The sequence below is a fragment of the Triturus cristatus genome, chromosome 11 (genome assembly GCF_964204655.1).
Source record: "Triturus cristatus chromosome 11, aTriCri1.1, whole genome shotgun sequence".
NCBI classification, from domain to species: domain Eukaryota; kingdom Metazoa; phylum Chordata; class Amphibia; order Caudata; family Salamandridae; genus Triturus; species Triturus cristatus.
Genome location: NC_140594.1, coordinates 73,705,326 through 73,725,230, shown reverse-complemented (window position 1 = coordinate 73,725,230; position 19,905 = coordinate 73,705,326). Strand labels below are relative to the sequence as shown.

The 19,905-nt window shown below is 52.5% G+C and overlaps 1 protein-coding gene across 1 annotated transcript in view; it reads left to right on the top strand.

Annotated features, from left to right (window-relative positions):
- Positions 1 to 19,905, top strand: part of MAPK1 (mitogen-activated protein kinase 1) — a 537,443-nt gene that overhangs the window by 426,232 nt on the left and 91,306 nt on the right. The window contains exons 5-7 of the mRNA XM_085634299.1: positions 11,565 to 11,679; positions 12,124 to 12,255; positions 14,574 to 14,683. Of these exons, the coding sequence (XP_085490425.1) occupies positions 11,565 to 11,679; positions 12,124 to 12,255; positions 14,574 to 14,683 (357 nt within the window). The remainder of the gene's footprint in view (positions 1 to 11,564; positions 11,680 to 12,123; positions 12,256 to 14,573; positions 14,684 to 19,905) is intronic.

Below are 19,905 nucleotides of genomic sequence, written 5' to 3'. Positions count from 1 at the left end.
TCACTCCAAAAATGAAGGTGGCTCATCCTTCATGGATTCAAGAAACAAATCTCTTGAAAGGTTTAACTTTCCTACGTCAAATCACCAAATTTGTGATCATGACACATGCTTGCCTAGAAAGATTGGGCGCTCGTTTGAAAGAGTTGGAAATCCTTGAACAATGGGCTCTTCATCATCTAATCCTTCACATAATGCTACATCCTTGAGCTCTAATAGATTTGAGCCTGCAGTCTTTGTAGGAGAGTAGGATCTGCTTCACATGGGTACCCCCACTTTTTGCTGGTGTTTCACTGTTTTTCGACCTTAGTCTGGCTGTGGCCCTGCTAATCAGGCCCACAGCCTAGCTGCTTCCTCTCTAAAATGGTTTCCATGTACATTAGGTACATATCTAATTGTATTCTGGAGTGCCTTTTAAGCCCCTAGTATATGGTATACTATGTACCTAGGGCATAGGTAGCTCAGAGGCCTACCAGGGGCTGCAGCATGTATTATGCCACCCCTGGGAAGCACTTCAAAATGACACCCCAGGTCTGCTACTGCAGCCTGGGTAAGGGTGTGCTTTCACCCCTTACTGTGGTATAGGCTACCTATATCACTACCTTATACAGACACATATAAACCTATCAGCCACTCCTATAGCAGGCCTTGACAATCCTGAAGGCAGAGTGCTTGGTTTTATGTGAGAGGGTGCCCAAGCATGAGCTGAGCCCCTCTGCAGCATTCAGAAATGCTTCCTTATGGCTGTTCTGGGATCCAGCCATACCATATACTCTTAAGTGCATTATGACCTTGCGGTAAATGCTAACTTTGGAATGGCTGCATCAAAACATGTCGTGTTTGGTGTCAAACGCTTTGGAATACTACTACCCCCGCCAGTCCTGGCGGCGGGGGTAGCATTCCACCCTTCTAGAGGGAGAGACATGTTCACACTGGCTAAGCCCGGTTAAAACTTTCCAAAGCCCTGGCATCACAAAATGGATGCCACTGCCACAGACACGGGTCTGGCAGCCTGCTGCTGGGGGAAACTCCGGCAGGGGAGGCCTGGACAATAGGTTTCCTGTCACAGGAAGGTGTATTGGGCCAGGGTGGGTGCATTCAGAGAATGCTTTTGAGACACTGCCTGGGGCACACAAGGTGTCCCTGTGCATAGCCCAGTTCAAACCGGTTGCAGGGGCACTCAGTCCCTGCTCTGGCGTGAAACTGGACAAAAGGGAAGGGGTGTAACCACCCCCACCCCAGGTCCACCCATAGGTGGGTCTTTTGAGTTAGTCCATCCTCTAAACTTAGTATAAGTATAGGAATCCAGTCCCTAGGACTTTAGATTACCCTGGACGAACCTCTGCAACATATATCCTGGACCTTCGACTTTCTATCACGACTAGAAGACGGAAGAAATCTCCCTTGGGGTCAATGAGTGACAACCCTGCTTGGCAAAGCTGAGGCCCGTGGCTATCGTGGGTGACGTGGAACCGTGACCCCCTGGACACCATGAACTTTTGCAGCAACACTACCTTCCTGGTCATCCTCAAAGTTGTGCTTTAGGCTCCGAGTAGCCCCGGCCTTGAGCACCTCCTGCACCGAAGATTGTTGGCCTCCACTCCACGAGTGACCCGTGGGCCAGCTTCAAGTGGGATCGCTCGAGGCTCCTTCGCGATCACTAGCCCGTTGGCTAGCAGGTCCCCACGAAGGCGACTCCTTTTCTGATTCTGCGTTCCTGGTTGCTCCAGACGTGCCCTGACTTACCCTCGCTGGGTGAGTCCCTCAGACCTTGCTGGTCTGCACCGCAGTCCTTTCTCTGAATTCCAGTGACTTGCCGTTGCCAAGGCTTGTTGGGTCCTTTCTGGTCGCCGACTCCGCAGCACTCGACAGACTTCGTGGGACAGCTCGAATCCGGCTCGTGGACTTAGTCGACGCCTCCTGGACCTCGTGGCTGAAGAATCAAGACACCCATCAACTCACCTGAAGCACCCGACATCTGTGGGCATTGGTCCATCCTGCCCTAGGTCACAGGCAAGTGACCCAGACTCTGTTCCCTCTGCTTTCAGTTTCCTTACATCCTAGATCCAGGCTTGGATCTCTCCAGACACTTCTCACGGCAGCAGCAGTTCTTTGCAGGCTTCCATTGAAATCGACCACGCGACCCGACACCAAAAGACACATATGCACCCGGCTTCCCTGGGTGAGGTAACTCTAGTACTCTAGTGCTCTCGTGGGTGCTAGCCCTAGAACTTCTTAAGTCCAAAAGGGTTTGGTCCTGACTCGATTAGAAGTGTCCCTAATCTTTAAAATTCCAACTGCGACATTGCCCATAGAAGAGGGAGAGGGACAGGGACGGAGGGAGAGGGACAGGGACGGAGGGAGAGGGACAGGGACGGAGGGAGAGGGACAGGGACGGAGGGAGAGGGACAGGGACGGAGGGAGAGGGACAGGGACGGAGGGAGAGGGGGACAGGGACGGAGGGAGAGGGGGACAGGGACGGAGGGAGAGGGGGACAGGGACGGAGGGGGACAGGGACGGAGGGGGACAGGGACGGAGGGGGACAGGGACGGAGGGGGACAGGGACGGAGGGGGACAGGGACGGAGGGGGACAGGGACAGGGACAGGGAAGGAGGGGGAGAGGGACAGGGACAGGGAAGGAGGGGGAGAGGGACAGGGAAGGGGAGAGGGACAGGGACAGAGGGGGAGAGGGACAGGGACGGAGGGGGAGAGGGACAGGGACGGAGGGGGAGAGGGACAGGGACGGAGGGGGGAGAGGGACAGGGACGGAGGGGGGAGAGGGACAGGGAGGGGGATGGAGGGAGAGGGAGGGGGACGGAGGGGGAGGGAGGGGGACGGAGGGGGAGGGACGGGGACGGAGGGGGAGGGACGGGGACGGAGGGGGAGGGACGGGGACGGAGGGAGAGGGACGGGGACGGAGGGAGAGGGACAGGGACGGAGGGAGAGGGACGGGGACGGAGGGAGAGGGACGGGGACGGAGGGAGAGGGACAGGGACGGAGGGACAGGGACAGGGAGGGAGAGGGACAGGGACGGAGGGAGAGGGACAGGGACGGAGGGAGAGGGACAGGGACAGGGACAGGGACGGAGGGAGAGGGACAGGGACAGGGACGGAGGGAGAGGGAGAGGGACAGGGACGGAGGGAGAGGGACAGGGACAGGGAGGGAGAGGGAGAGGGACAGGGACGGAGGGAGAGGGACAGGGATGGAGGGAGAGGGACAGGGACGGAGAGAGAGAGAGGGACGGGGACGGAGAGGGACGGGGAGGGAGGGGGAGAGGGACGGGGAGGGAGGGGGAGAGGGACAGGGACAGACGGAGGGAGGGGGAGAGGGACAGGGACAGACGGAGGGAGGGGAAGAGGGACAGGGACAGACGGAGGGAGGGGGAGAGGGACAGGGACAGACGGAGGGAGGGGAAGAGGGACAGGGACAGACGGAGGGAGGGGAAGAGGGACAGGGACAGACGGAGGGAGGGGGAGAGGGACAGGGACAGACGGAGGGAGGGGAAGAGGGACAGGGACAGACGGAGGGAGGGGGACAGGGACAGGGACAGAGGGACAGGGACGGAGGGAGAGGGACAGGGACAGAGGGAGAGGGAGAGGGACAGGGACGGAGGGAGAGGGACAGGGACAGAGGGAGAGGGAGAGGGACAGGGACAGGGACGGAGGGAGAGGGACAGGGACGGAGGGAGAGGGAGAGGGACAGGGACGGAGGGAGAGGGACAGGGACGGAGGGAGAGGGACAGGGACGGAGGGAGAGGGACAGGGACGGAGAGGGACGGGGACGGAGAGGGACGGGGAGGGAGGGGGAGAGGGACGGAGAGGGACGGGGAGGGAGGGGGAGAGGGACGGAGAGGGACGGAGAGGGAGGGGGAGAGGGACGGAGAGGGACGGGGAGGGAGGGGGAGAGAGGGGGAGAGGGACGGAGAGGGACGGAGAGGGACGGAGAGGGACGGGGAGGGAGGGGGAGAGGGACAGGGACAGAGGGAGAGGGACAGAGGGAGAGGGAGAGGGAGAGGGACAGGGACGGAGGGAGAGGGACAGGGACGGAGGGAGAGGGACAGGGACGGAGGGAGAGGGACAGGGACGGAGGGAGAGGGACAGGGACAGGGACGGAGGGAGAGGGACAGGGACAGGGACGGAGAGGGACGGGGACGGAGAGGGACGGGGAGGGAGGGGGAGAGGGACGGAGAGGGACGGGGAGGGAGGGGGAGAGGGACGGGGAGGGAGGGGGAGAGGGACGGAGAGGGAGGGGGAGAGGGACGGAGAGGGACGGGGAGGGAGGGGGAGAGGGACGGGGAGGGACGGGGAGGGAGGGGGAGAGGGACAGGGACGGAGGGGGGAGAGGGACAGGGACGGAGGGGGGAGAGGGACAGGGACGGAGGGGGGAGAGGGACAGGGAGGGAGGGGGATGGAGGGAGAGGGAGGGAGAGGGAGGGGGACGGAGGGGGATGGAGGGGGATGGAGGGAGAGGGAGGGGGACGGAGGGGGAGGGACGGGGACGGAGGGAGAGGGACGGGGACGGAGGGAGAGGGACAGGGACGGAGGGAGAGGGAGAGGGACAGAGGGAGAGGGACAGGGACAGAGGGAGAGGGAGAGGGACAGGGACAGGGACAGGGACGGAGGGAGAGGGACAGGGACGGAGGGAGAGGGACAGGGACGGAGAGAGAGGGACAGGGACGGAGAGGGACGGAGAGGGACGGAGAGGGACGGAGAGGGAGGGGGAGAGGGACGGGGAGGGAGGGGGAGAGGGACGGAGAGGGACGGGGAGGGAGGGGGAGAGGGACAGGGACAGAGGGAGAGGGAGAGGGGGAGAGGGACAGAGGGAGAGGGAGAGGGACAGAGGGAGAGGGACAGGGACGGAGGGAGAGGGACAGGGACAGAGGGAGAGGGACAGAGGGAGAGGGAGAGGGAGAGGGACAGGGACGGAGGGAGAGGGAGAGGGACAGGGACGGAGGGAGAGGGAGAGGGACAGGGACGGAGAGAGAGGGACAGGGACGGAGAGGGACGGGGACGGAGAGGGACGGAGAGGGACGGGGAGGGAGGGGGAGAGGGACGGAGAGAGACGGGGAGGGAGGGGGAGAGGGACGGGGAGGGAGGGGGAGAGGGAGGGAGGGGGGGGGAGAGGGAGGGAGGGGGGGGAAGAGGGAGGGAGGGAGGGGGAGAGGGACGGAGGGACGGAGGGAGGGGGAGAGGGACGGAGGGAGAGGGACAGGGACGGAGGGACAGGGACACAGGGACCGAGGGAGAGGGAGAGGGACAGGGACGGAGGGAGAGGGAGAGGGAGAGGGACAGGGACGGAGGGAGAGGGACAGGGACGGAGAGAGAGGGACAGGGACGGAGAGGGACGGGGACGGAGAGGAACGGGGAGGGAGGGGGAGAGGGACGGAGAGAGACGGGGAGGGAGGGGGAGAGGGACGGAGAGGGACAGGGAGGGAGGGGGAGAGGGAGGGAGGGGGGGGGAGAGGGAGGGAGGGGGGAGAGGGAGGGAGGGGGGGGGAGAGGGAGGGAGGGGGGGGAAGAGGGAGGGGGGGGGAAGAGGGAGGGAGGGGGAGAGGGACGGAGGGACGGAGGGAGGGGGAGAGGGACGGAGGGAGAGGGACAGGGACGGAGGGACAGGGACACAGGGACACAGGCACAGGGACACAGGGACAGGGACGGAGGGAGAGGGACACGGACACAGGGACAGGGACACAGGGACAGGGACGGAGGGAGAGGGACAGGGACGGAGGGAGAGGGACAGGGACGGAGGGAGAGGGACAGAGAGGGAGAGGGACAGGGAGGGAGGGGGAGAGGGACAGGGACAGACGGAGGGGGAGAGGGACAGGGACAGACGGAGGGGGAGAGGGACAGGGAGGGACGGAGGGGGAGAGGGACAGGGACAGACTGAGGGGGAGAGGGACAGGGACAGACGGAGGGGGAGAGGGACAGGGAGGGACAGAGGGGGAGAGGGACAGGGACAGACGGAGGGGGAGAGGGACAGGGAGGGACGGAGGGGGAGAGGGACAGGGACAGACGGAGGGGGAGAGGGACAGGGACAGACGGAGAGGGACAGGGACAGACGGAGGGGGAGAGGGACAGGGACAGACGGAGGGGGAGAGGGACAGGGACAGACGGAGGGAGGGGAAGAGGGACAGGGACAGACGGAGGGAGGGGGAAAGGGACAGGGACAGACGGAGGGAGGGGAAGAGGGACAGGGACAGACGGAGGGAGGGGGAGAGGGACAGGGACAGACAGACGGAGGGAGGGGAAGAGGGACAGGGACAGACGGAGGGAGGGGAAGAGGGACAGGGACAGACGGAGGGAGGGGGAGAGGGACAGGGACAGGGAGGGAGGGGGAGAGGGACAGGGACAGACGGAGGGGGAGAGGGACAGGGACAGACGGAGGGGGAGAGGGACAGGGAGGGACGGAGGGGGAGAGGGACAGGGACAGACGGAGGGGGAGAGGGACAGGGACAGACGGAGGGGGAGAGGGACAGGGAGGGACGGAGGGGGAGAGGGACAGGGACAGACGGAGGGGGAGAGGGACAGGGACAGACGGAGAGGGACAGGGACAGACGGAGGGGGAGAGGGACAGGGACAGACGGAGGGAGGGGAAGAGGGACAGGGACAGACGGAGGGAGGGGGAAAGGGACAGGGACAGACGGAGGGAGGGGAAGAGGGACAGGGACAGACGGAGGGAGGGGGAGAGGGACAGACAGACGGAGGGAGGGGAAGAGGGACAGGGACAGACGGAGGGAGGGGAAGAGGGACAGGGACAGACGGAGGGAGGGGGAGAGGGACAGGGACAGGGAGGGAGGGGGAGAGGGACAGGGACAGACGGAGGGGGAGAGGGACAGGGACAGACGGAGGGGGAGAGGGACAGGGAGGGACGGAGGGGGAGAGGGACAGGGACAGACTGAGGGGGAGAGGGACAGGGACAGACTGAGGGGGAGAGGGACAGGGACAGACGGAGGGGGAGAGGGACAGGGACAGACGGAGGGGGAGAGGGACAGGGAGGGACAGAGGGGGAGAGGGACAGGGACAGACGGAGGGGGAGAGGGACAGGGAGGGACGGAGGGGGAGAGGGACAGGGACAGACGGAGGGGGAGAGGGACAGGGACAGACGGAGAGGGACAGACGGAGGGGGAGAGGGACAGGGACAGACGGAGGGGGAGAGGGACAGGGACAGACGGAGGGAGGGGAAGAGGGACAGGGACAGACGGAGGGAGGGGGAAAGGGACAGGGACAGACGGAGGGAGGGGAAGAGGGACAGGGACAGACGGAGGGAGGGGAAGAGGGACAGGGACAGACGGAGGGAGGGGGAGAGGGACAGGGACAGACAGACGGAGGGAGGGGAAGAGGGACAGGGACAGACGGAGGGAGGGGAAGAGGGACAGGGACAGACGGAGGGAGGGGGAGAGGGACAGGGACAGACGGAGGGAGGGGGAGAGGGACGGACAGACGGAGGGGGAGAGGGAGGGGAAGAGAGAGGGAGGGGAAGAGGGACAGAGGGAGGGGAAGAGGGACGGGGACAGAGAGGGAGGGGAAGAGGGAGGGGGACAGAGGGAGGGGAAGAGGGAGGGGGAGTGGGACAGGGGCAGAGGGAGGGAGGGGGAGGAAGGGAGGGGGGGAGGAAGTGAGGGAGGAGAGAGAGAGGGTGGGGGGGAGGGGGGAGAGAGACGCACAGAGGGGGGGAGAGATGGGGAGAGACGCACAGACTGGGAGAGAGACGCACAGAGGGGGGGAGAGGCACAGAGGAGGAGAGAGAGAGGCACAGAGGAGGAGAGAGAGAGGCACAGAGGAGGAGAGAGAGAGGCACAGAGGAGGAGAGAGAGAGGCACAGAGGAGGAGAGAGAGAGGCACAGAGGAGGAGAGAGAGAGGCACAGAGGAGGAGAGAGAGAGAGGCACAGAGGAGGAGAGAGAGAGGCACAGAGGAAGAGAGAGAGGCACAGAGGGGGAGAGAGATGCACAGAGGGGGAGAGGGAGAGAGACGCACAGAGGGGGGGGGGAGAGAGACGCACAGAGGGGGGGGGAGAGACGCACAGAGGGGGGGAGAGACGCACAGAGGGGGGGAGAGACGCACAGAGGGGGGAGAGAGAGAGAGAGATGCGCAGAGGGGGAGAGATGCGCAGAGGGGGAGAGGGAGAGAGACGCACAGAGGGGGGGGGGAGAGAGACGCACAGAGGGGGGGGGAGAGACGCACAGAGGGGGGGAGAGACGCACAGAGGGGGGAGAGAGAGAGAGAGATGCGCAGAGGGGGAGAGATGCGCAGAGGGGGAGAGATGCGCAGAGGGGGAGAGAGAGAGAGATGCACAGAGGGGGAGAGGGAGTGACGCAGGGAGAGACGCAGGGAGAGGGAGAGACGCAGGGAGAGGGAGAGACGCAGGGAGGGAGACAGACGCGCGGACACAGAAGCTAGTCTCAAAGTGAGACCTTAAAGCGAGGTGAGGATCAGTCCCAGTTATGACAGACTTTCTCACCATTCAGGGCTGGCTCGCCATCATGAAAAGACGCAGATCAATGTTGAGGCAAGGTAGAACTCGTGCTTTATCGATTCACACTGTAAGATTGATGTAAAGGAATGTGTTGACGGAGCATCATGGTACCAGCCCTGCTTCTTCAGTCCCTCCTGATGAGGAGAGTAAAAGATTGCACTCTGTGGGTCGCAAGGTTTGCAACGTGACCTCAACCTTCATGAAAGCAGCCAGTGCTACTTCGCTCCTGGGTAGGTAAGATGGAGCGCAATATGCAGATGATCTTCCCTGGGATAGAAAGGAAGACTTCCTGGAGATAGTTAACAAAGACCTCCTGGTGCCCAACCAAGTCATCAGTGCTGCAACAAACTCCTTGTTAGCGTCACATAAATTTTGTCATGGGATTGCCTTAAGACCGCATTCTTGGCTCCTGTGGTAGGTACGGAAAATACCTATAGGGCTACACTGTCCTGCTATCCTTCATCTTCTACCATTACAAAAAGGGGGTTTGAAAGATTTAAGCTTTTATAAAATTCTCACCTAAATATACATATGCAGGGGTATTTAAACCTTTTTTTAAGCACATTCTGAAATATTTCTCCACTGTAGCCTGTATTTATAGGTTGCATAATGTATTTAAGTGTTTCTACAGACCTTCCTGAAGAAAGGCAAACATCTACACTTAAGAAGATATTCTGTGGAAAAGTGCTACAGGATTCCCGCAAGTAGGCGGAACTATTCAAACGCTTATGACTTCAATGGAGATTCCCCTACGAGAGAACTAGTTACTCGGGAGAACTAGTTGGACTGGGAATTCTCCAAAGCTTATGGAGGGGGTTGTATCATTGTGTGCTTTGCCAATTTCCTTCAGGGCGGGCGCTATCCTATGGAATGTCATTCCCACGCCAGCCACCCTTAGCGAATTTCTGTTCTGCTTTTGGGGACTTCTTCACATCCATTGTTGTTAGTCGCCCCCTCATTTGTCCTGTGCGCAGTTCTCTGCTTTGCCTCTGCATAATTGCTTGAAGCACTGACCGGCGATCGATTGATTGGTTACAATTGAATCTACTCCATCCATTGTTCCCCGATCTTAGGGCCATTTAAGGATTTTGAACTGGAATATTGCGGGCGCCTAGGGTAAAGTGGCAGACCCTAATCTGATAACTTACTTTTCAAATTTCATCATCAATTTACAGGAGACTTGGGACATCACTGGCGACTTATTCCTAGAAGATTACGCATCCTTTACTGTTAACTCTTCTCTGTCTCAAAGTTGGCGAGCGAGTCTGGCCACTTTGTAAGATTAAATTTGGCACCCATCCCTTATTCCTCTCCTCCTCTCCTTTTTGGGAGTTTTTTTGCCTTTCAATCCTCTACCATCAATCCTATGTGTGAACCCATCCACAGGAAGGAGAAAATAGACTTATTTTCTGAGGTGACCTTCCTCTTTGATTCTTTTCTTCTTTCCCATTCGAGCCGGTCTGTTGCCCTTGTCTGATCAGGTGACTTAATTCAACACCCTTGCAAGCAGTGCCACCTGCATACCACACAGGATTCAGATGGGCCCAGGGAGCTTCAGGCCCACGTGAAGCACACTGCCTGGGAGATGTATTAAACAATCTGATTTCAAAATGTAACGTTGTTAACCTTCTCTCCAAACATACCTTGGATCTGCTAACTGTCGTACCCACCTTTAAAGGCCACGGTGCTGGCTCTATTATTGAATAATTTTTTGTTTCAAAGGGACTCTTCCCCCTCCCTGCTGAGCTTCACACCAGTCAAGAGCCCTTATAGGGCCCCTAACCTCTTTTGAACACTTTTCACTGCAGAGGAATAAAATCCGGACTCAGACCTCTGTCAAGCTCTCACCAATCCCAAGGATAAGGGGCGCAGGATTAAATGGGAAAGGGTCATTCCTGAGGAACTCAACTCGCATATGGACCACACTTGTCAGGCGGACTTCGATACCTACCTGGGAGATGCCCCTACTGACTACCAGTTCCACTCAGTGCTTGATCTTATTAGTGCATACATTAATAATGCCCTGACCAAACAATGTCCAAGGCTTCCACCAAATTTTGCAGATGGTTTGATATCCATCGTGTTAGGGCCAAAAGAGAATTAACTGCAACTTTAAAATGTTTACCAATTTGTCCAATCAGCTGTGTAGCTGATTGAACTACATCCGTCCTCGTATATGGTTAAGGGGTTAACAAACCCTTGCTTGGTGTAGTGCACATCTGCTTTGTGCTGTGCATTGTTCTAAATACTCTGTGCATTAATACACTGAAACCGACAGGATTGTTGTCTCATGTCATAACTGGACTTCTGTTTCTCCGCCTTTGCGGAGTTACTTGTGAGCTGACTATGAAGCAGATGTGTTCAATGCATATTTCAGTTAAAATAGTTTTCTCTCACTTCATCTTTAGACGAAGAATGAGCCTGCTATTGGATTCTGTGTTTGAATGAATTATTGAGAATTCCGTGATTGAATACAAAGGTGCTTTTGTGTAAACCCAGTTTCCATCTTGGGCGGTTTGCATTGAATTCATAAGCCCTCCCACCTCGGATATAGAAAGGTAGCAAGACTCATTTAGTTTTCAGATCTTATGTCCCTCATAAGACCATCAAAATGGACTAGGGCAGGTCTTAAATTTAGCTCCTTTGTTGCCTTAGACGGTTTCTCTTAGGATGTTCTATGCATATAAAAGCATTTCTTTATACTTTTTTCTTAAAGGAATCCCCATTAGTTGTACCAGCAATGTTGATTTGTGTGTTTAATCCATTTTGATTTGTAGAAATGTATTTAAAATAAAATACGAAATTATAGTAAAAAGTTGCCTTCCTGTAGGCAGTTTTGTTAGGTTGTCAGATCATTATATTCTGTCTTCTAAGTATTGAGTATATAGTATTTAGATAAAGGTAGACCGTATGTATGAATTTAATGAATATACGAATGACTTAGAATTGGTGTTACAGGTAAGTAACATATTTGTCCTTGTTCAAATCCAGTTGAGCATTTATTCAGATACAAGACGTGCCTCCAAGCAAACCGGTGTGAACATTCCTTTGTTATGCTTAGCTTTTTACCATTCTTTATTTCTTTCCTGCTAGGGATATACCAAGTCAATTGATATTTGGTCTGTAGGTTGTATTTTGGCAGAGATGCTGTCCAACAGGCCCATCTTCCCAGGAAAACATTACCTTGATCAGCTTAACCATATCCTAGGTAAGATTAATAACTGGATTGTCAACTAATTTTGCGATCTGTTCATGTATTCTCTAAAGTGCATTGTGGGTTTTGGTTTTAAAGAGATGTGGGTTAACCACTCATTTGGGATGGCATAAGTGTCTACTCTTTAGTGGATAGGCCAGTTATATTTTTTAATTCATGATGATTGTGGGTAACAAAAGTACATAAGAAATCATATGCACATGTTTGTGTATTAACATAGAGCCTCTCTGCTGATAGTTTTTCCTCTTTGCCCTGTGGACTGCAGGCAAAGTTCGTTGCTGCATATTTCTGGGTTGTCCGGAATGTGCTTTGTTGCATGACTGGGAATGCTTTGTTCAAGAAGCAGATTGAACTTGCTGTAGTAGAAAATGTATGATCAAAATAGTTCTGACAGATAAATGACAACTGTGTAATCTTGCAAATGTTTGATTCCTATAGGTATCCTTGGGTCGCCTTCTCAGGAGGACTTGAATTGCATAATTAATTTAAAAGCCAGAAACTACTTGCTTTCCCTCCCGCACAAAAGCAAGGTTCCTTGGAATAGGCTTTTCCAAAATGCTGATCCCAAAGGTAGTGTATACAGATAATTCTCTTTTGATGAGTCACAGTAAATATTTTTTTTAAAATAACTTTTTTTATTGAAAGAAAGGCATGTTACATAGGTAAGGCAATGGTAAACAAATCATCATTCTAGGTTACACATTAAATGGTTCCTCATGGTGTACACATCCCAACATATGGTCGACAATATTCATTGTGCAGTGTCCGATCCCCAAGTGATATCTTCTCCGACTCTCGGTGGTTCACAAAACTCCCCCCTGTAAACAAACGTTCCACTGCCCCATATTTGCGTCCATTTATTCGGGCACCCTCTGGCTTCATGGATGGATTTTTCTGTCACCATACAACCAGTCCATATCATTGGCCCAATCTACTATTTTCGGTGGGTTCGGAGCCCTCCACAGTTGCATAATATTCCTTTTTTAAACCATAAGCCCCAGTGTAAAACATATGGAGTTCAAATCTGTAGGATCCCAGAGATTCAACAATGCTAACTTATTACAGTGGATCTGTTGCCCCAGAGCTTCCTCCATTCGGTGTACCACCCGTTCCCAGTATCTCTGGATCACTGCGCACTCCAGAGTGTGAATAAATGTGCCCTCCTGCCCACATTGTCGTACACAGCTACCATCCAGGGTGTAACCCATGTTAACCAGCAACGGCCCTGACAAGTAGGATCTATGAAGATGTTTTAACTGGACCAGGCGGCGATGGCCAACTCATGAGGGGGAAGCCACCGCCGCTTGCCACTCTTCATCATCTAGACTTGCAACATCGTGATCCCATTTAGCTCTGAAGCTGGTCTGGGGATCCGCTATATTGTTGATGAGCTTTTTATAGATAAGGGATGTGGCTTTTTTCCGGTAGGTCGCTGTCCAGTATCCTGTCTTCAAGTGGGGAGGACTCAGGGAGGGCGCCACCCCTGGGAAGAACTGCGAGCAGGGCATGTCTAATTTGAAGATATCTAAAATATTCGGACTATGCTAGTTCGTACTCTTGCTGCAGTCAGTAAAAGGAAACCACTTCACCCAATTTCCATAGATCGCCCACCCTGGAAATGCCTATAAGGTCCCATCTATCGAAGCCCTTCGAACGGATCAGTCTACCCAATTGTTCAGTGCCAAAGTGGCATGGCTTGCGTGAGTTTACCCTCCCAGCCCAGACTCCTAGTGGCCACCCTCCATATTTGCACTGCGTGCCCGTCGGGCCGGTCAAGACAGGCCTCAAAGATCGTGCGTATAACGCAACCTCGAAGCTGCCCCCCCGGGAGGAGCCACCGGTCGATTCGAAAGGCCGGGTCATCCTGTGGTCTATATGTGCATTGGTTAATTGCTGCGAGTTGCGAGGCCCAGTAATACCTTTTGATATCCGGGAGCCCGATACCCCAATCAAACCATTCCAGAGTATGTTTGTGTGTTACGATACAGGGTGGTTTGCCCTCCCACAGCATATCTCGAACAATGCCGTCGAGGTCCCTGAAGTACGAGGCGGCGACTGGGAGTGGGGTGTTCTGTAGTGCATATAAAAGTCTAGGAAGGGACATCTTGAACAGGGCTGCGCGCCCCAAAAGAGTCAACTGGAGCGACTTCCAGTGTTGAACGTCCGATTTGAGACGCACTAGAGGCGGCAGAAGATTGTTGTAAAATCTAGATTGATCTTTAGAGACCCAGATTCCCAAGTATTTGAAGCCGTCGGCAGCCTCCGGGAGTTGGCAACCTCGGGGGAGTGAGGTCCGCTTTCCATAAAGGACATAGAGCAGTGACTTAGACCAGTTTATTGTATATCCTGTAAAACTACCAAATACTGGGAATATGTCCAGAACCACGTTGAAGGATGCTGCTGGGGAGGCCAGATAAAGCAGAATGTCGTCTATGAAAGCCTTTTCTGTGACTCCGCGCTTAGAACTGCCCTGACACTACACTACACTGTTGTAAGGACATACGCGCAGCTTGCTACCTTCAGAATTACTCTGGAATGTGCCTCTGACAAATGTATTGCATGTTTGCTTTCATTTCTGGTTTTGTTTTTTCTTTTTATAAAAGAGAAATAAAGAGCACCCTTACAGTTTGTTTTCTGTGTACATTTCTAATTCCCATTAGTTTTTATTCATAAAAACTATCTTTGATATAGGCACTTGATTTATAGTTTTAGAAAGACTTATTTGAAAGAAATTTTCTGGGGTCCTGCATAAAAGTAGAAAATGTAATTGTATGAAATACATGACTAAACCTATAATGGAAACTGGAATTGCTATTAAATGTGTCCAAGAAACTTCTGGCTTTTTTCTACTTTGAACATATGTTTAGTGAGCTTCTTTTTAATTCCAGCACTTGATTTGTTGGATAAAATGTTGACTTTCAACCCTCACAAGAGAATCGAGGTCGAGGAAGCTTTGGCACATCCTTACTTGGAACAGTATTATGACCCCAGTGATGAGGTAAATATTGTAATTTCCTATTCTGGTATTTCCCTACATGTTATAAGCTGTTCAGATGAAAGGAAGTCTGAATGTTAAAAGGATTTTTACAGGAGATATTATAATTTTTCATAGTTTCTTTAGATTAATTGACATACCCACTTCATGTGATGCTGTTCCCCATTCTCTTGAACATGCATTGATCTATTGTGACTGAAATATCTGCTCTTAACTACTCTGCCTTCACTGTGGTGATCTTCAAAACATTTTCATTGATAGTCATGACTGCCAAATACTTCTCCTCAGTATCCCAGAGCACTTTTGCTAATATATATACATATCATAATTGGACTGGCAGTAGGTGTCTTACTGTGTTCTAGAAACAATGAAAGACACAAAGAATGGTTGCTCCAAGGGTTGTGGACGCCCACACAAATTAAGCCTGGATCACAAGCCCCGACCCATGCCGTGCTAAATGATGATACATCTTTGGATTTCAAAATATTTGTAAATAGACCTTTGCGAACTATTGATCAATTGTGGCCAGGCTTACCAAGATTGATATTCTCCTATCAATCCAGTCATTGAATTGTTTTAAATATTTTCCTTACCTTACTTGGGATCCTTCCCACTCCTTTCACGAGTGCACCCCTTCTGCACATTCCCTTGGAGCAACCTTTCTTTGTGTCTTTCATTGTTTCTAGAACGCAGTAAGACACCTACTGCCAGTCCAAATATGATTGAATAAAACTCATATTATTTTGAATTTTTGGTTGTTGCATATTAATGTATTGAATGTTTTAACTACTGTGAGCAGGCATTGCGCATGCTCAAAATGGTATAAAAAGTTTACTGAAAATTTGACTTACACTGTTCAAAGGAAGGTTTAAGACCATTATTTTCTGTATCAATTTGAGCCCAGGTCCAAGACTATAATTGGGTCACCCCATTTTCGTAATGCCTGTCACTATTTCAGCAAAAATAACTTTTATGGCAGGTACCGTGTTTTGAAAATCCATAATGTGAACAGATCTTTTATCTATGTCCCACTTATGTAAAGTTACGCTTTTGTGTGCATATTCAGTTCCCATCTCGGACATCCCATTTCTATGTAGTGTGTTCATCTGTGTAGCCTGCTTGGTACATACCTGGTGTGTGAGTGAGCCAAAGCTATGGATGCCTTTGCCATTCATTTTGGATACTGCAGGCCTAGCCTTTGCACAAGAAAGAAAGGAGGTGGTTTTCCAAGACAGTGTAAATGTATTGCTGACCAAGAAGTTAGGGAAAGGAGATCTAGATACCAGAGGTGCAGAGGATGAAGACGGGTCTCCTTTAGAAGTTGGACTAGGCTTTTTGTAAATCTGAGAACTACTGATTAATCTTCGTAAATACTGCCATTTGGTGGATGGTAGGAGACTGGGTGAGAGTCTAGTCTGTGCAGAGGTGAACAAAGCTTTAGGTGAAACCTTGCCTTTTGTCTTTCCCTAATTATTCCTTCAGTTGACTGATGACAACCAGCCGGTGCAGCTAACTGACACTTCTTTGTGCCTCTGTCGTGGGTGTTCCAGGTTGGATACTACCCTGCCGTGAGAAGCATCCCTGTACACACAGGCTGTATCTACAGAGTAGCCTGGAAAGGGCAGTTTAAAGGAGAACAACCGCAAACAAGGTCTACAGTTGCAAACAGTGAATACATATCCCATGCCTGGTTTTGATGTATAAATGTAGGACCGCTCTCCTCCATTTGTTATTCCAGTTCCAAGTCCTCACCTGCTAAAGAAGTGAGTGCTCTGTATAATGCATAGAGTACTGCTGTGAAACTAGGACTGGTGTCTGGATGACGGGTAGATCCCCTGAGGTGGAACTTCACATGAACCTGTTGGTTGAGCGGTATGCCTGCCCTGAAGAGCCTAGAAGCTTATCTGCTTGCTGAGAAAGGGAAGGAGCTTGCCAACAGTGCAGGTGGAAGGTGTCCTGGAAGAGCAAGGTGCAGCATGTCCTAGGTGTGTCTGGCACCCAGAAGAGGGCAACTGAGGACAGTGATCTGAGAACCCAGTGTCATCAGGCCTGCAGTGTCTCAACGCTCGTTCTTAACAGGAATGACACTCTGTTAGAAATTCCTCTTTTTGCATGCTCACTCCCACATTTAGGGACTGATGCTGCTGGTTTTTTGACTCTGTGTGCTCTGGAGCCTGCTATCCAGACCTCTGTGCCAGTGTTCTAACCCAATAACAAAACATGTTAAATTGGATACACCCAATTGGCAAGTACTGACTTATAAGTCCCTGGTATATGGTACCCCTGATACTCTGGGCATATAAGGCGGTGTGTTCACCCCGGGCTTCAACATGGTTTGTGCCACCCTGCATGTGACAGAGAAAATGAACCCCAGCCTGACGCTGCAGACTGAAAGGGCAGTTGTTTTACACTGCTAGTTCGATTTTGCTATTACACCTAATAGCAATGCCACGCGCATGCACTCACGCACGCACATAGATTCACGTACATTCACTCGCGCGCACATTCACTCGCGCGCGCATTCACTCACACTTCTGACCGCCTGGAGAAATGTGTGAACGACTCCCAAGCCTGGGAACAAAGGCAGTTGGTGCAGAGCAGTGTGTAGGCCGCTAAGTGTGTTAGCCCGAAAGTCGAGCTTCAAAGGTGAAGCTTCCTTTAAAGGGCTGCTTGTGACAACATCTGTGAGCAGGACCCCTTTTGTTCCTGCAGACACTTAGGAGCCAGAGCCAATGAAGGGAAATCAGGACCCAAACTGGTTTTCCCCTCTTGGGTGGGCTGCCTTGATCCTGAAGACACAGGAGGGGTTGTGCCGTTTTATTGATGGCAAGAAATGGGGACCTCTGGGCTAGCTAGATGTCACAAATCACAGGAAACTCTTCACTAGGTAGGAGGGGACCCAGTAGCCCATTGGCTAGTGACTTGGGGCTCTTTCCTGGGATGAATATGGAAATCACAGCATCCTGCACATTACTTCTCACTGGAGAAGAGAGGACCGAAGGAGGACTGCACTGCTGCCCTCAACCCACACAGAGGCTGCATCATCGAGAGGACTGCAGCTGCTGATCATTTGGGCTAGTGAGACTGGGACTGCAGCTCCTTACATGGGGAAAAGTTGATTTCCCGCCTTAACCCACAGCAGTGACTCCAAGCATCAGCTGGCTGATCCCTAGGAACTGGCTGTAGGGCTACAAGAGCTGAAAGAGCCCTAACCGATAAATTGGTAGCCACTACAAAAGTTTTGCCACTATCCGTGTCTGGGCACGACGAGACAAATTCGAGCTAGACGAAACTTGCACCCATGTCTGCTGGACCTGCCAATGCTATTAGAGTCCGGATTTGTCACTCAAGTGACACAGACCCCCACCAATGATCTTGCATCCAACCACGGTGCAGCGAGACCAATAGTGCAGCATGTTGGACTACTGCAACATAGAGGACTTCGAGGACCACCTGTAGAAATGGAATTTTCTTAATCCCACTGGTGCAGGGTCATCCTTCGTCTACGGGCTCATAAATGAGGATCGAAGCTGGAGTGGAATCAAAAGAACAAATTTATTGCTCTCATGAGCGGGCTCCATCATACAGACACTGCAAGTGTCCGAGAGGGAACTGGGAAAACCTTTTACAAAGCAGGTTATATACCGTTTTACATGCCCCAAGGCAGCACGAAGTATGTTGCTGCAATCCCCTTATCTTGGTGCTGAAATATTCTTCCCCACACTTCTCATGATCTAACAATGCATCGGAAGACCCCAGGCATTTTGATTTCGGACATCTGCGTGCTGGAATGTACCAAGACAGGGCCAAGCCTTTATTTTATTGCACGCGAACATTTACAATAAATACTTCAACAAAAGGTATCGCCGAGAGGAAAAACGTCCTGTTCAATATAAATTCCACGAAAGGACATGAGCGATAGTCCGAACGAGCAAATTGAGGTGCAGAGACTTAAAATGGCAGGCAGCATAGGCTAACTTAAACACAGAAGATTTACCGTTCAACACCCCAGTCTCCATGGCCAAAGTTGCCCCACATCTCCCGTGGACCGAGGAACCACCACAGACACTCCCATCAACCACAACACAACCAGAGCATTCTTTAAGCTTCCTTTGCCTATATGGCAGTTGTCCGTAAAGTTTGGAACTTGCTTCAAAAAATGCTGTGGTGACCAGGTAACGGTCCTTTCTGGACCCCTAGACCTTTTCCCTGCCAGATTTATTCGCCCAATCCACGCCAGGCCAGGCCAGTACCAGCACTAACTCTACATACTTTTTGTTGACCATGCTTGTTTGCGGTTTTAATTTATTTTTATTTTTTTATTGGAGCTGTTAATCCTTGCAATTCATGCAATATTAGTAGCTAATCGCTACAGCTAGGCGTGACATGTTTTACATAAAGGTAAAGTGCACAGACTCAATTATTTCCAAGATTAGTGTTCACTTAAGTCACATGATTCAATCCATTGTGTCACAGACAGAACAAAACAAACAAAGGGACGTTTTCTCCTAAGGGGAGAAAGAGAGAACCGTAAATTCAATCCAATATACCCCAATGAGGCCCATATTAGGGCTCCACATTTCCTCGCCGCTCAGCCTTTACATTCATATGAACTTTTCTCCAAATTATACATTGAAGAGTCTTGTCCTCTATTTTAAAAAAAAAAAAGAAAAGTTGGGGATCGCCACTTAAGCATGCTGTAGCTATGCGCATATGGGCCACCACCATGACTGCAAAGATCAAATATGTTTTCCCTATTGGCTGCCTAGCACCATCATCTATCCCTAATAGAATCAACTGGGGTGTGATCCCGATCTGAACCTGCAGTACTATGCTGATGAAAGCCCCTCCTCCATCTATAAATGATTTTAACTCCGGGCATGCTTAGAACATATGCACAATATTGACAACGGCCTAACCACATCGCTGATATCTGCCATCTGATTTCCCACCTCATCTGTGTATTTTACCTGGGGAGGATGGTAACGATTACATGTGGACTTGAAGTTCTGGCTTCTGAGTCCTGTTAACAATCTCTCCCCCTGACCTCTGACTTCTGGAGACTCATCCCCTCAACATCCAGCCGCCTTTTCTACTTGGACCTTCTGCGCCTCAAGGTCATAACTTGTATTAATAGGTGCTAGATTTGTCCAATCCTGGCTTCTCCATCGATTAATAGGGATATAACTGCCCGAGAATTGGTCCTATATATATCTTACCTATGG